At 46.5% G+C, this 14,734-nt stretch overlaps 1 protein-coding gene across 1 annotated transcript in view; it reads left to right on the top strand.

Moving 5' to 3' along the window:
* The window catches only part of ryr1b (ryanodine receptor 1b (skeletal)), a 36,340-nt gene that overhangs the window by 17,309 nt on the left and 4,297 nt on the right, over positions 1–14,734 (top strand). The window contains 41 exon segments of the mRNA XM_037268665.1: positions 344–484; positions 566–729; positions 804–882; positions 962–1,051; positions 1,121–1,258; positions 1,326–1,403; positions 1,468–1,543; positions 1,602–1,725; positions 2,087–2,202; positions 2,271–2,338; positions 2,485–2,606; positions 2,785–2,834; positions 3,505–3,565; positions 3,645–3,771; positions 3,838–3,946; positions 4,027–4,108; positions 4,189–4,319; positions 4,390–4,710; positions 4,782–5,022; positions 5,101–5,188; positions 5,302–5,394; positions 6,568–6,582; positions 8,247–8,417; positions 8,500–8,559; positions 8,743–8,877; positions 8,950–9,062; positions 9,124–9,220; positions 9,290–9,396; positions 9,478–9,529; positions 9,601–9,663; positions 11,086–11,185; positions 11,295–11,374; positions 11,515–11,591; positions 11,754–11,827; positions 11,946–11,963; positions 12,093–12,173; positions 12,395–12,483; positions 12,660–12,788; positions 13,007–13,111; positions 13,257–13,338; positions 13,402–14,708. Of these exon segments, the coding sequence (XP_037124560.1) occupies positions 344–484; positions 566–729; positions 804–882; positions 962–1,051; positions 1,121–1,258; positions 1,326–1,403; positions 1,468–1,543; positions 1,602–1,725; positions 2,087–2,202; positions 2,271–2,338; positions 2,485–2,606; positions 2,785–2,834; positions 3,505–3,565; positions 3,645–3,771; positions 3,838–3,946; positions 4,027–4,108; positions 4,189–4,319; positions 4,390–4,710; positions 4,782–5,022; positions 5,101–5,188; positions 5,302–5,394; positions 6,568–6,582; positions 8,247–8,417; positions 8,500–8,559; positions 8,743–8,877; positions 8,950–9,062; positions 9,124–9,220; positions 9,290–9,396; positions 9,478–9,529; positions 9,601–9,663; positions 11,086–11,185; positions 11,295–11,374; positions 11,515–11,591; positions 11,754–11,827; positions 11,946–11,963; positions 12,093–12,173; positions 12,395–12,483; positions 12,660–12,788; positions 13,007–13,111; positions 13,257–13,338; positions 13,402–14,708 (5,454 nt within the window).

The following is a 14,734-nucleotide window of genomic DNA, read 5'->3' as shown; positions in this document are numbered from 1 at the left end:
TATTTATATGTTAATATAGAATTATATATTAATATATTCTCTAGATATAAATATACTATAATTAAAATTAATATAAATAATAAAACTACAATTTCTTTAATTTTTTCCCTGCTTTCTCCACGGTCAGGGGCATGAACATTAAAACTGTTCAAATTTAAAAAAAAAAAAAAAAGATGAATGGTAATAAATATTGTTAGCAACACCTCTATTTTTTAAAAATAATTTTAGTATTGGCACATAAAGTCGATGCACAATTCACGGGCCAAATATAATTTACACTGCGGACCAAGTTTGGCCCGCAGGCCAAAGTTTGACACCACTGAGATAAACGATTACCCTGCAGCTTCTGACCAATCACTACGAGCGCTGCTGGAAGTATTACTGCTTGCCGAACGGCTGGGCCAACTTCGGCGTGACCTCGGAGGAGGAGCTCCATCTTTCCCGCAAACTCTTCTGGGGAATCTTTGAGTCATTGGCCCACAAAGTAAGAGCAGAGCACTCCAACCTTGTTCCTCCAAGTGCTTTTCATAACTCTGCTCTCCTGCATCCATCCCCTACGTTGTAGAAATTCGACGCGGAGCTCTTCAAAATCGCCATGCCGTGCCTGTGCGGCATCGCGGGGGCCATCCCGCCCGACTACGTGGATGCCAGCTACTCCTCTCACATGGAAAAGAAAGCATCTGTGGATGCCGAGGGCAACTTTGATCCCAAACCGGTGGAGACCACCAAGTGAGATTTACAAAAAAATAGACGATTGAAAAAATGAAATTGGGAGAAAAAAAAAATTATCCATTTGTCGACAGCACCATCATCCCCGAGAGGTTGGACGTCTTTATCAACAAGTACGCGGAGCATACTCATGACAAATGGGCATTTGAAAAGGTTCGTTCTAAAAAAAAATATATATTTATTTTTTCCTTCTTCATGTTCACGAATGTTACTTCAACTGGTTTATTTACAGATTCAGAACAACTGGACCTACGGAGAGGTGCTGGACGAGAACGCCAAGACTCACCCAATGCTCAGGCCGTACAAAACATTCTCAGAAAAGGTGACGGCCCTTTTTACATTCTTCGATGCGAAGATATTTTCATTTTCATTGATCCCGCTTGCTTCTCAGGACAAAGAGATCTACCGCTGGCCAATCAAAGAGTCCATCAAAGCCATGCTGGCATGGGAGTGGACCTTGGAGAAAGCCCGAGATGGCGAGGGAGACATTGAAAAGGCTGCCACACGCAAACTCTCCCAAACTGCTCAGGTACTGTCGTTCAGGCTTGTACTTAGTTAAGAAGAAAAAAAAATATATATATATCTGTGTCTCCAAGGCTACGTATGATCCCAGCCACGGTTACAGCCCTCAACCAATAGACATCACCGGAATGGCTTTGTCCAGAGAGTTGCAGGTTTGTTGTCTGTCTCGCCCTTTGACCTCCACCAGATGCGGATCTCATCTCTCTCTTTTTGCAGTCCATGGCCGAGCAGCTGGCTGAAAACTACCACAACACGTGGGGCCGGAAGAAGAAGCTGGAGCTTCAGTCTAAAGGTGAGCGAGGTTTTTTTCCGTCACCAGTGGAAAGTTGCTGAGGGACTTCTCCTTTCAGGTGGCGGCACGCATCCTCTGCTGGTGCCCTACGACACCTTGACGGCTAAGGAGAAGGCCAGAGACCGAGAAAAGGCACAGGATGTCCTCAAGTTCCTCCAACTCAACGGATACGCCGTCACCAGGTCGGTGTTAAAATGTTTCCCACCTCTGCAAGTAATGCAAATGTGCTCAGTCACAGTAAATATTAGGAGTGATATCCTTTTTCATTCATCAAAACACACCATTTTTTTTATATCTATTTAATAGATATAAATATTGATAAAATGAATATAATTATAACTAAATATATAATTAATTTATTGATAATATAAATGTATTATTATATAATTTTATGATTAATTATTATATAATATTGGTAATAATATTAATATATATATAATTATATATCAATATATTCTATATATATAAATATACTATCATTAAAATAATTAATAAAACTATCATTCTTTTTTTTTTTTTTCTCCCTGCTTTCTCCACGGTCAGGGGCATGAAGGACATGGAGCAGGACATCTCATCCATCGAGAAGCGCTTTGCCTACGGCTTCCTCCAGAAGCTTCTCAAATGGATGGACATTGCCCAGGAGTTCATCGCTCATCTGGGTGAGCAAGACACAACTTCACTACCTGAACCTTGAGGTCACATTGGTTCACCATGTTTCTTTCCACAGAGGCCGTCGTTAGCAGTGGGCGAGTGGAGAAGTCACCACATGAGCAAGAAATCAAATTTTTTGCCAAGGTGCGGCAAAAAAATGTGACTTTATAAGCTGTGGTTGTCAAACCTGGGTTCGTGGGCCCTTGCTTGGCCCCCACGTAGCTCCGCCCCTGCCTGCTGGACCAGAAGGTCACACAGGCCGTATCGGTCTAATTTGTTTTTTCCCACAGATTCTCTTGCCACTTGTGAATCAGTACTTCAAGAACCACTGCCTCTACTTCCTCTCCACCCCTGCTAAAGTTCTGGGAAGTGGAGGACATTCCTCCAACAAGGAAAAGGAAATGATCGCAAGGTGGAGCTTAATTTTCATTTTTAAATATCTATCTAATATTTCAAGCAACTGGTGTGTGATGCGTCTGTCCTCTGCCCTCTCGCCCCTCCCAATGTCGGCTTTCCACGTCACCTCAACCATCTTTCCTTCCGGTTGTCTCCTCATCGTCCTCTTCCTCTTATTTTCTCCTCCGTGTCAGTATCTTCTGTAAGTTGGCTGCTTTGGTGAGGCACAGAGTTTCTCTTTTTGGTAAGCGATCTGCACGGCGCGAGTGGGTCTGTCCTCCTCCGCATCTTCCTTTTTTTCCGTTTTCTTTGCCCTCTCGTGCTCTCATCTAACACAAGTCTTTGTTTTTTTTTTGTTTTCCCCCACTAACAGCCTGAGTGTGATTTGAATGTGAGTTCGTCACAATGTTGTTGCGATGCCAATTATGATATTTGGCAGAATAAAATGCAGATAGCTGATTAATTGGCCAATTAAAGAAATGTTTACTGCATTTATCGTGAATAAAATGACTTTTTGGGTCCTTACAACAATGAAGATATGAGTTACAAGCAGAAAGAGCATTTGACATTTTGCAATCGTTTGTTGTGTAGGACTGTATTTGTGATGGATTATGATGTTTATTTTTTTATTGATTAATTGCTTATCAGCTATATTCTGCCAAATTTTGAAATTGGTGGTCTAAAAAAAAAAAAATCCATATCAATGCAAAAATAAATCGTGAAATATATATTTTTTAATTGTTTATTTTAATTGAATGATTTTGCAAATTTTTCATGTAGAAATTGAGTAGCAATCCGCATCCTGAAAAAAAATATTTAAAAAAAGTAGAGCATGAAATTTTGGTAAATTTGCTAAATCACAGGAATGGAAAAAATATTTTTTTAAAACTAAAGTCCCCTTGACCTCCTTCTAGGAACGGATGCAAGTGCCATTGTCAACTGCCTTCACATTCTGTCCCGCTCGCTGGATGCCAGGTGCGTTTCGTCCTGACGTCTTCAATGTATGCTTCCAGTTCTGGGAAAAAAAGATTTTTGTTTTGGGTCGCCCTCTCAGGACCGTAATGAAGTCGGGGCCCGAGATCGTCAAGGCCGGCTTGCGTCAGTTCTTTGAGAGTGCCGCCGACGACATTGAGAAGATGGTGGAGAATCTCAAGCTGGGCAAGGTTTCCAGCCGCAACCAGGTCAGAAGCCAACCTGATCATCGGGTCATCAAAAACGATTCAACTGAACCTTGCCACTTGCCGTAGGTGAAAGGCGTAGCCCAAAACATCAACTACACCACCAACGCTCTCCTGCCCGTCCTCACGTCGCTCTTCGACCACATCGCTCAGCACCAGTTTGGAGACGACGTCATGAGTGAGTCCGGGTCCGCTAATAGTCCACGCCATATGTTTGTTAGCTCTCCGGAGTAAGACTATGGCTTTCCTTCTCCTCAGTGGACGACTTGCAAATCTCCTGTTATCGGATCATGTGCAGCATCTACTCACTGGGCACGGTCAAGACGCCGCATGTGGAGAAGTAAGTAACCTTCATCTTCACCCCCCCCCCTTCAAGATATTCATGATCTTCCCTTCTTCGCCCCCCCCCCTCCCGTGCAGACAGCGTCCCGCTCTTGGCGAATGTTTGGCGCACTTGGCAGCCGCCATGCCCGTCGCCTTCCTTGAGCCCGAGCTGAATGAGTTCAATACTTTTTCAGTTTACACCACCAAGACGCCCCGAGAAAGAACCAGTGAGTTCAAAGTTCAATTTCATAAAGTTGGTTTGCCCAAAAAAAACAACAACATTTTTTTCTTCTTCAGTTCTTGGCCTCCCCAGCCAAGTGCAGGAGCTGTGTCCCGACATCCCCGAGCTAGACATCCTCATGAAGGAGATCCACGACCTGGCCGAGTCGGGGGCACGCTACACGGAAATGCCCCATGTGATTGAGATCACGCTGCCCATGCTGTGCAATTACCTGCCACGCTGGTGGGAGAGGGGCCTGGAGAACTTCCCCGATCTGGAGGGCCAGATCTGCACCGCCGTCACCTCGGAGCACCTCAACCAGCTCCTGGGTAGCATCATGAAGATCGTGGTCAACAACCTGGGCATCGACGAGGCCTCCTGGATGAAGAGGTTGGCAGGTCGGTGGCAGCCATCTTGAAATGTCTTTTGAAATCCGAGAAGAGAGCGAGATGTCCGATCTGGTCGGCAGTGTTCGCTCAGCCCATCGTGAGCCGGGCCAAGCCGGAGATGCTCAAGTCCCACTTCATCCCCACCATGGAGAAACTGAAGAAGCGCTCGGGCAAGGTGGTGGCCGAGGAGGACCATCTGCGTATGGAAGGCAAGACGGAGGTGGACAACGAGGACGGGACCATCCGGGACGAGTTTGCCGTGCTGTGCCGCGACCTTTACGCCCTCTACCCTTTGCTCATCCGCTACGTGGACAACAACAGGTAGACGAGCCCATGTTCCGAAATGTCGCAAAGAGGAGGAGGCGAGGTTCCCGTGATGTCATCGCGCTTCCTCCACAGGGCGAGGTGGCTGACGTGTCCCGATCCCGACGCTGAGGAGCTCTTTAGGATGGTGGGCGAGGTCTTCATTTTCTGGTCCAAATCCCACGTGAGTTTTTCTTTTGTAATCTTCTGTCAATCCCAAACTTGATACTTTGTGAGGTGAGCCAATCACGTGCGAGCGTGCACGTGTGACGCTCGTGCCGTTACTACCCCTTGCAGAATTTCAAACGGGAGGAGCAGAACTTTGTGGTGATGAACGAGATCAACAACATGTCCTTCCTCACCGCCGATAGTAAGAGCAAGATGAGCAAGGTGAGAGAGGACACGCACACAAACACACAACCTCATGTCCACAGCCATCAACTTTTATTCACCATTAATATGGATTTACACTATATGGGTGTCCCACAAATCCAAAATGTTATTTATTTTATATTATTTATGTATTTTATTATTTTATTTTATATTATTTATATATTTATTTTACATTGTATTTGTTTTACTTCTAAGTTTGGATTTGCATTTTTGTTGAACACTGAATAGAATGAGAACCTGCTACGCTTAAATTGGATTTAAAGGAGACACTTGAGCGCCGTCTGGTGTAGTCGATCAATATGGAAGGAAAATTGAAGTGAAGTAATGTGGCCATTACTTTCATTAAAAAAACAAAATGGCCGCGTTTGTGTTATTGGGAACATACGTGCTGAGCTTGGTCATTATTGGACACGCGCGGTGTAAATCCAGTCGGACATTTCATTCACTCCATTTGTAAAATAACGCATTAAGGAACTAATCTCTGATCACCTAACTAACATTTGCAGACGCTGCAAAACGTACAAAACATGCTCATGTCAGCCTCGTGCGTCTTTTCCTGTTTGCTCATTTGAAACCGAACCAGCCACAACCGACAGTGCAGCCGGAAAACATTGACACGGCTCCCTCTGACTTGTAATTGCTTATAGTGGCCACAAGATGGCGGCAAAGTAATCTGTTTTGTCTTAATGAAGCTCCTCAACTCACATCAACATGGCTCCACTATGCCTTTCATTCATCGTCATTATGGTGTGTTGGGTAGATTTCTTTAAGGGAAAAATGGATTTAAATAATATAAATGTGAAATAAATTGAATAAAAATAAATAAATCTAGAAATAAATAACTCAATAAGTAAATACAATTTCAATCAATCAATCAAATCAAAATAAATAAATCACTCAATAAATAAATCACTCAATAAATAAATAAATAAATACAATTTAAATAAATAAATTAATTAAATAAATAAATAATCTGGAACCTAGCAAATGTGTGAGATGCAGTGTGAATATTTTCCAGCTGCACTGTAACTCTTGAGCCGCGATTGACACGGCAAACTCCCAGGAGCGTTGTTCAGAGGCACTTTGTGGTGGTTGAGGCCAGACGCTGGCGTGTGGCTAACTGTGCTCTCTCCTTGTATCCTGGGTCGGGGTCGGACGGCGGGCCGCTAGGCCGGAGACGGAGAGGTTAGACTGTGTTTGTGCACGAGCGCTGGGCTGACCGCATGGGCACCTCCTGGCTTTAAGCCAGGCTTCTCGTCACGCTTCCTGGACGGCAAAAAAAAAATCACAATTTGATTATTTTCCAAAATTGTTCAGCCCTAGTCAGTGTGTGCGTGCGTGTTTGTGTGTTAGCGAGCCGGGGTCGGCAGTGGCTTGATGAAATTTCTGCGCTGTTGTAGACTGTAGTGGCCTGACGGGTGCGATGGCGCTCGGCTTAGCAGTTTCACGCCATTTTGAAACGTGATCGCCTGCAGCCGAGCGCCATCCCCCACTTTGTTTGATTCATGAAAACGTTTGTTTGTAGATAGTTGTGGTGGGATGGGGGGGTGACGTTGGGTTCCGAGTCACCTGCGTTGTTACTATTCCAGGGGTGTCCAAACTTTTCCTCTAAGGCCCGCATGAAAAAAGAAAAAGCATGAATGGGGAGTAGAGGACTGCAGTGCCATCTTCAAACTTACGGGCTGAGTCAAATGTTGTTTTTAGCATCGGGGAACTTTGGACACCTCTGTTGCGTTTGCACCGAAAAGCCGCATCCTCCTCCTTTGCTGTCACCGATGGATCTGCGCAAGCTAGACACGTCAACGGGATTTAAATGCTAGCGACGGTAGCAGGTAGCCTCCAATACACTTACTAACCGGACCCTTTCCCCCCTTTCACGTCTAATTCATTGACACTAATAAACTCGATCAACCATTGATTATGTGTTTGCGTGAGAAGAGCTCCTCGATCCCGGAGCCAAAGCCAGAACCTCGTGTGTGTGCGGGGTGTCCGGAAAGTATTAACAGCACTTCGCTTTTTCCATAATCTTATCACAAAATGGCTGACAGTGAACCCCCGTTTATTGCGGGGGCTTCGTTCGAGACCCACTTTCTAAAGCTATACATACAGTTCTTGTTCTGTCAAGGGATTTTTAAAAAAAAATTGTGAACATAGTGAAGCACCGACAATTCTTTCCAGATGCAATCCGTGCGTGCGACTAACGGCGAGGTTGCATTGTGTGTACTTGAGCCCGACCGAATCTTGCGTGGACAAGATAGTGTGCTTGTTGCTCTGAGGAACGCCATTTCTATTTCCTGTTGAGTCATTTTGTGCGCATGCCGTGTCACTGCGCATGATGTGCATCTGGCCATCACATTGCATGTTTCTTGTTCCCTTTTCAAGCCTTGCCACTGATAGATCGTATTTGGTGAATTTTTATATGGTGGACCCTTTTCATGTGATGTCAGACTACTCAAGGCAACTGTAGAATCAAAACAGCACGTTCAAATAAAAAAAAATTATGCATTTGGTAAGCTAAAGGAACCATGTCTATCATTTTTGTTCATCTATAGTGGTTCTAAAAAGTCTACACACCCCTGTTTTCAAATGCCAAGCTTCTGTCTTTAAAAAAAAAAAAAACTTTCCCCCCATTAATGTGACCTACAACCTTGAAATTCAGTTGCAAACCTAAAACTTTACAAACGGGGGAAGTAAAAATAGTAAAAGATAATGCAGTTGCAAAAGTATACACACCCCAATGGCTAGCAGTGGCTGTGCAATTGAGCAACATTGGTATGACATGACTGAAAAGCGTCTACAGCTACAGTTGAGAGGCGGGCGTGAAGGTTTCTTTTTGTTGCCCCTTCTAGTCCGGAGGCTCCGAGCAGGAGCGTACCAAGAAGAAGCGGCGGGGGGACCGCTACTCGGTGCAGACCTCGCTCATCGTGGCGGCGCTAAAGAAGATGCTCCCCATCGGCCTCAACATGTGCTCACCCGCCGATCAGGAGCTCATCAACCTAGCCAAAACCAGATACTCGCTGGTACCGTCACACGTGGAATGTTTGATGGCTCCGTTATCAGGTGGTGGAAATAATGAAACGAAAACTTTCTTCTCTCTTGTAGAAAGATACCGATGAAGAAGTGAGGGAGTTTTTACACAACAATTTTCATCTCCAAGGCAAAGTAAGTCAGTTAATGTCTACGGCAGGGGGTTTTCACCACCATTATAACCAAGAAGCAACTTGGGGACCACTGCTTTGGCCTGCAATGCCGTCTTGGACCACTAGAGGGCCACGGACTACCTACCGGTTGACAATCCCTGATCTACGGTAAACACATAAAGGTTGTGAATTGTGCAACTTGCAGGTGGAGGACCCGGCCATGCGCTGGCAGATGTCCCTCTACAAGGAGATGTCTGGGAAGGCGGAAGATGCCGAGGACCAAGAGAAGGTGGTCAAAAGGGTCCAAGAGGTGTCTGCTGTCCTCTACCACATTGAAGTGGTGAGTACCAAGATTACAAAAAATCTAGCGGGTAGATGTGCGTGAAGGAAAGCCTCGCTCTTCGTCTTCTAGACAGAGCATCCCTTCAAGTCCAAGAAGATGGTGTGGCACAAGTTGTTGTCCAAACAGCGGCGAAGAGCTGTGGTGGCCTGCTTCAGGATGACGCCCCTCTACAACATCCCCACGTAATTACTCCCCGACGATGGTCCCTATCATTCCGGGCTCGGCAAAATATTTTTTCCGCAGGCACCGAGCCACCAACATGTTTCTGGACGCCTACAAGCGCAACTGGCTGGAGACGGAGGGCTACTCCTTCGAGGACAAAATGATTGACGACTTATCGGTCTGTCCTCTTCCCCTTCTCGCCGTCTTTTCAAATAAACGGAACGTGAAGGTCTAACCCGTTTGATAGAAAGCCCTGGAGGAAGAGGAGGAGGAGGAAGAAGAGACGGAGACCAAGCCCGACCCGCTTCATCAGCTCATCCTGCATTTCAGCCGAACCGCTCTCACCGAGAAAACGTAAGAGCGGCCCGGCTACTTTTTCTCGTCCTCCTTTGAACTAAGACTCATTGATTTATTATTATTTTTTTCCCGCCGCAGAAAACTGGATGTCGACCACCTCTATATGTCGTACGCTGACATCATGGCAAAGGTATGCAGAAAATCCGAAGAGTACCGCAGCGCGTCTTTTCTCGCCTTATTCCCGTTTTGGTCTCGTTGCAGAGTTGCCATATGGGTGAGGATGACGAGGAGGGAGAACAGGAGGGGGAGGAGCCATCCTTTGAGGTGCGGCAGACAGAGATGGTATGGGGGGACCAGGGGAAGGGGAGACAGGGGAGTCAGCGCAGAAGCAGCTCCCCGTGCCACCAGTGACCATACGGCATCAACACACTCGCACCCGCCCCCCCCCCCCCCAAACCCAGCACACCCCACAACAATCATTCGTCTTTTTTTTTTTTATTATTATTTTTTTTAATCTTCGTGTGGTCTCTCTCACAACATATCCTGCGATGGCGGACTGAGCTGTGCATGCCTTTGGTGGATTCGGAACATCGCAGAGTTTTTATTTCCATCCCCCAAGTGGATCTCCCTGGCCCGACTCACCCCCTCCCCTACCCCTTTTACTCACCACCTTATTGGAACGTGTCTCACTTGATAACTGGGATACTAACCGTGATATTGGTTTGATTTTGTTTGTCCCCCTATTCCAAAAATCAGCCTTTGTGATTGGATAATTGCATTTCAAATGATTTCTAGTTCGTTGCATTGTTCAGCCCTCGTGCATGGTCCCGCACACACTTCACAAACATTTTGTAATTGAAGAATAGGTTCGGGACATTTACAAAGCAGGCAGGTGTGTGATAGGGAGGAACAAGATGGAAGTTGGGTGGGAGTGTGGGTGGGTTGTTGGATAAATGAGTCATGTGTTCCGGACTAGTCATGTGATTGACAATAGCTGCATTTGAATAATAGCACACAGGGATGCCTTGAAATACGAGTGACACGACACAGCTAGCATAGCTGCTGTAAAAATTCATTCAGGCCAAGTCCTTAACGACAAGAAAAAACAACAACTATTATTATTGTTATGCTAATATTGCAGCCTGATTTATACTGCCCCCATCTGGCCATGGTGTGCATAGCAGAAGGCACACTATTATCTCAAGGCACCGCTGTACGTTAGGGCTGCTTTGAGTAGTGAAATATGACACAACAATGTTTTGAACTACCATATTTCCGCATATTGTGGCACAGGATCTTATTTTTTTATTATATATATTTTATTTCTATCTTTTTTAGTATGAGATATATATATATATATATGACAACCCTTTATTGGAGGTACAGCCACTATTTGAGGAACTATGATACGTTGACAGTACATCCAATTGACCTTAACAAGTTAAGAGGACTCATTGGCTCATTTTTAACATTGAAGCACAATCATCAGATTTGACACAATGTCCCTTTTACTTCGCCAACGCTAATGAATGGTACAAATGTTGCACGAGCTTAAGTTGCATGCTGGAAATGAGTGTGCAGTATGTTGGGTGCTGCTTGGAGCTTGTGGAAGTTATCAAGCTGCTGGGATAGCTTCCGAAACTAATGCACACAGTAGAAGCGAGTGTGTGTGGAGGGGGGGGGGGGGCGGTGCAATCTGCGTGGGCGTGGTTACAGCCGCTTCCCTCCTGCTCTCCTCCCCATCAGGAAAAGGAGATGGAGAAGCAGAGGCTCCTCTACCAGCAGTCCCGCCTGCACGGCCGCGGGGCCGCCGAGATGGTTCTGCAGATGATCAGCGCCTGCAAAGGTGGGCTGTCTCATGGGGCCTCCACATACAGTGGCGGTGCTAAGGGGGGGACGTGGGGGCACCGAAAAAAAGTTTAATGTGGGCATACAACTAAGTCAGTTTGTTCCAGGTGAGCCGGGAGTCATGGTTTCTTCCACTCTCAAACTGGGAATCTCCATCCTCAATGGAGGCAACTGCGACGTGCAGCAGGTCAGTCGATGCCTAGCAAGCAGTCATGCCGCTCTGACTTTTTTTTTTTTTTTTTTTTTAAGTCCAAAAATGCAACATCATAATAGAAAAGCAACGCTGTTATGGCATATCATAGTTTTTTATTTTTTGTCTCCATGCAGAGAATGCTGGACTACCTGAAGGACAAAAAGGACGTGGGCTTCTTCCTGAGCGTTCAAGCTCTGATGCAAAGCTGCAGGTCTCCAACACATCCATGTTACTTTGAATATTTGTCGGAGCTCTCATGTGAAATTGATAAGTTGCAGCTTCAGCAAAAATCCCCTGCTGGAATGTGTTGCTAACCAAAACAGCAGCACAAATATGGCAAATTATTGTTTGACTGTGTGTGCTTTGTGAGCAGCGTTTTGGACCTGAATGCTTTCGAGAGACAGAACAAGGCCGAAGGACTCGGAATGGTGTCAGAAGAGGGCACCAGTGAGTACACGTGCACGAAAAATGACTTATGAAGGAAATATGACTCGGTGAGAATTCTCCGAGGTTTGTGCACTCACCGCATCTCTTGTCTTCTCTCTCCTCCCGTCGGCGCTGTCAGACAAGAAGCTCGAACGTGGTAAATGGGCGTCGCTAGTTTTGTTTCATGCTAGCCAAAATTCTTTTCTCTCAAATCTGAGTCATTCAAGCAAATGCTCAAAAGTCGCTCAACGTGGTGTGTTCACTTGCATCCAATTTGTCCGTTTAGATGAGAAAGTGATGGCGGACGACGAGTTCACGTGCGACCTCTTCCGCTTCCTGCAGCTGCTCTGCGAGGGTCACAATAACGGTGAGTCAACATCTTGTCCAAATTCTGGATTGGAACTATTTAAACAAAGTTGCCAGTTCCAATGTAATGTTGTTGTTTTTTTTATTATATTAATTTTTAATTGATTATTTCCATGGTCTTTTTGACACCTTTGACGAAATTGCATTCAAATAAGTCCGGGTAGTAAAACCACAAAGTCAATAAATAAATCCATCTAAAGGTCGTTTCCTGTCATTCACTAGACTTCCAGAACTACCTGAGGACCCAGACCGGCAGCACCACCACCATTAATGTCATCATTTGCACGGTGGACTACCTGCTACGACTACAGGTGAGCAGCCTGGATTAAGTTTTCTAAAATTCCCCCAAGTGGTAATTTTCTTTAAAGTGTGGGTAAAAAGGAAAAAATAAAAAATCAAGGAATACAAAAAAATCAATTAAATTAGAAATTTAATAAAATTTACTGAAAAATTGTCTTGGTGTAATGAAAAAATTGTTGTCGGGCAGGAATCCATCAGTGACTTCTACTGGTACTACTCGGGCAAGGACATCATGGACGAGCCCGGCAAGAGGAACTTCTCCAAAGCCATGACTGTGGCCAAGCAAGTCTTCAACAGCTTAACCGAGTACATCCAGGTGACAAACATTCGCTGGTTGCAACGTACAAAAATGTTGCCACTCTACTTAAGCAGTTTTTTAGGTGTCCGTTCTATGCCTGAGTATTTTTTAATTCCTAAATATATATTTTTTCATGTTATCAAAGCATGTGTATGCAAATTCCTTTTTACTTTTTTTTTTTCTTATTGAAGGCAGGTGTGTGTACTACTTTTGCCACAAGAGGTTTTGTCTTTCAGGGTCCGTGCACGGGCAACCAGCAATCGTTGGCGCACAGCAGGCTGTGGGACGCCGTGGTGGGCTTCCTCCACGTCTTCGCTCACATGATGATGAAGCTGGCTCAGGTGAGACACGTCATGTATTCTTTTTCCTAATAACTGCGGACCTAGGATCGTTTTTGGAGGAACCTTTGGAAGGACCTGTTGTCTTCATCTCCAAAGAATATTTTCTCGACTATTTGTTCTTCTCCGTGTTTCGGCTTCTCCTCAGGATTCGAGTCAAATCGGGCTGTTGAAGGAACTGTTGGATCTGCAGAAGGACATGGTGGTGATGCTTCTGTCTCTTCTGGAAGGTAAGAATTTTACGCCAAAGAGTCAATGAAAGCACGTTGGCCTCTCCTCTGCGCTCCTTCCAGGCAACGTTGTGAACGGGACCATCGCCAAGCAGATGGTGGACATGCTGGTGGAGTCCTCCAGCAACGTGGAGATGATCCTCAAGTTCTTCGACATGTTCCTCAAGCTGAAGGACATCGTCGCATCCGACGCCTTCCGCGACTACGTGAGTGACCCGCGAGGGCTCATCTCCAAGAAGGACTTCTCCAAGGCCATGGACAGCCAGAAGCAGTACTCGCCCACGGAAATCCAGTTCCTCCTGTCCTGCTCGGAAGCCGACGAGAATGAAATGATCAACTTTGAGGAGTTCGCCGACCGCTTCCAGGAGCCGGCCAAGGACATCGGTTTCAACATCGCCGTCCTCCTCACCAACCTGTCGGAGCACGTGCCGCACGACACGCGGCTGCAGAACTTCTTGGAGCAGGCGGAGAGCGTGCTCAACTACTTCCGCCCCTTCCTGGGCCGCATCGAGATCATGGGCGCCAGCCGCAAGATCGAGCGAATCTACTTCGAGATCAGTGAGGCCAACCGCAACCAGTGGGAGATGCCGCAGGTGCGCGAGTCCAAACGCCAGTTCATCTTCGACGTGGTCAACGAGGGCGGCGAGAGCGAGAAGATGGAGCTCTTTGTCAACTTCTGCGAGGACACCATCTTTGAAATGAACATCGCCGCCTCCATCTCCGAGCCCGAGGGAGACGGCGCCGAAGAGGAAGATGACGAGGAAGAGGAAGAAGAGGCGGCCAAAGAGGGCGACGGCGGCGAAGGCGAGGAAGGCAACGGCGAAACTCCGCCTCCGGAATCCGCCTCTGCCTTTGCCGACTTCCTGACCAGCGTGGTCAATTTCTTCAACATGTTCACCTTCCGTAACCTGCGGCGGCGTTACCGCAAGCTACGCAAGATGACGGTGAAGGAGATGGTGATCGGCCTGGCCACCTTCGTCTACACCGTCCTCATGGGCGTCCTGATGTTCGTCTACAGCGTCTGCAAGGGCTTCTTCATGCTCATTTGGAAAGCGCTCTTCGGCGGAGGCCTGGTGGAAGGCGCCAAGAAGATGACGGTGACCGAGATCCTGGCCAGCATGCCGGACCCAACGCAGGACGAAGTTCACGGCGACCTGCCGCCCGAACCGGGAGCAAGAGAGATTCAAGATGCGGAAGGAGCGGCTGACTTGGATGCGGGAGGGGGCGAGGAGGAAGAGGAGGACGGCGAGGAACGGGAAGGGGGACGCCTGCCCGGTTTCAACGCTCCCGGCGGACTCGGAGACTTTGGGGAGACCACGCCGGAAGAACCGCCCACTCCTGAGGGCACGCCGCTGCTCAAGAGGAAACCGGTACGTCAATGGAACAACTTTATTCG

Source organism: Syngnathus acus, chromosome 13 (genome assembly GCF_901709675.1).
Source record: "Syngnathus acus chromosome 13, fSynAcu1.2, whole genome shotgun sequence".
Lineage (NCBI taxonomy): Eukaryota > Metazoa > Chordata > Actinopteri > Syngnathiformes > Syngnathidae > Syngnathus > Syngnathus acus.
This window is presented reverse-complemented; position numbering and strand designations above follow the sequence as displayed.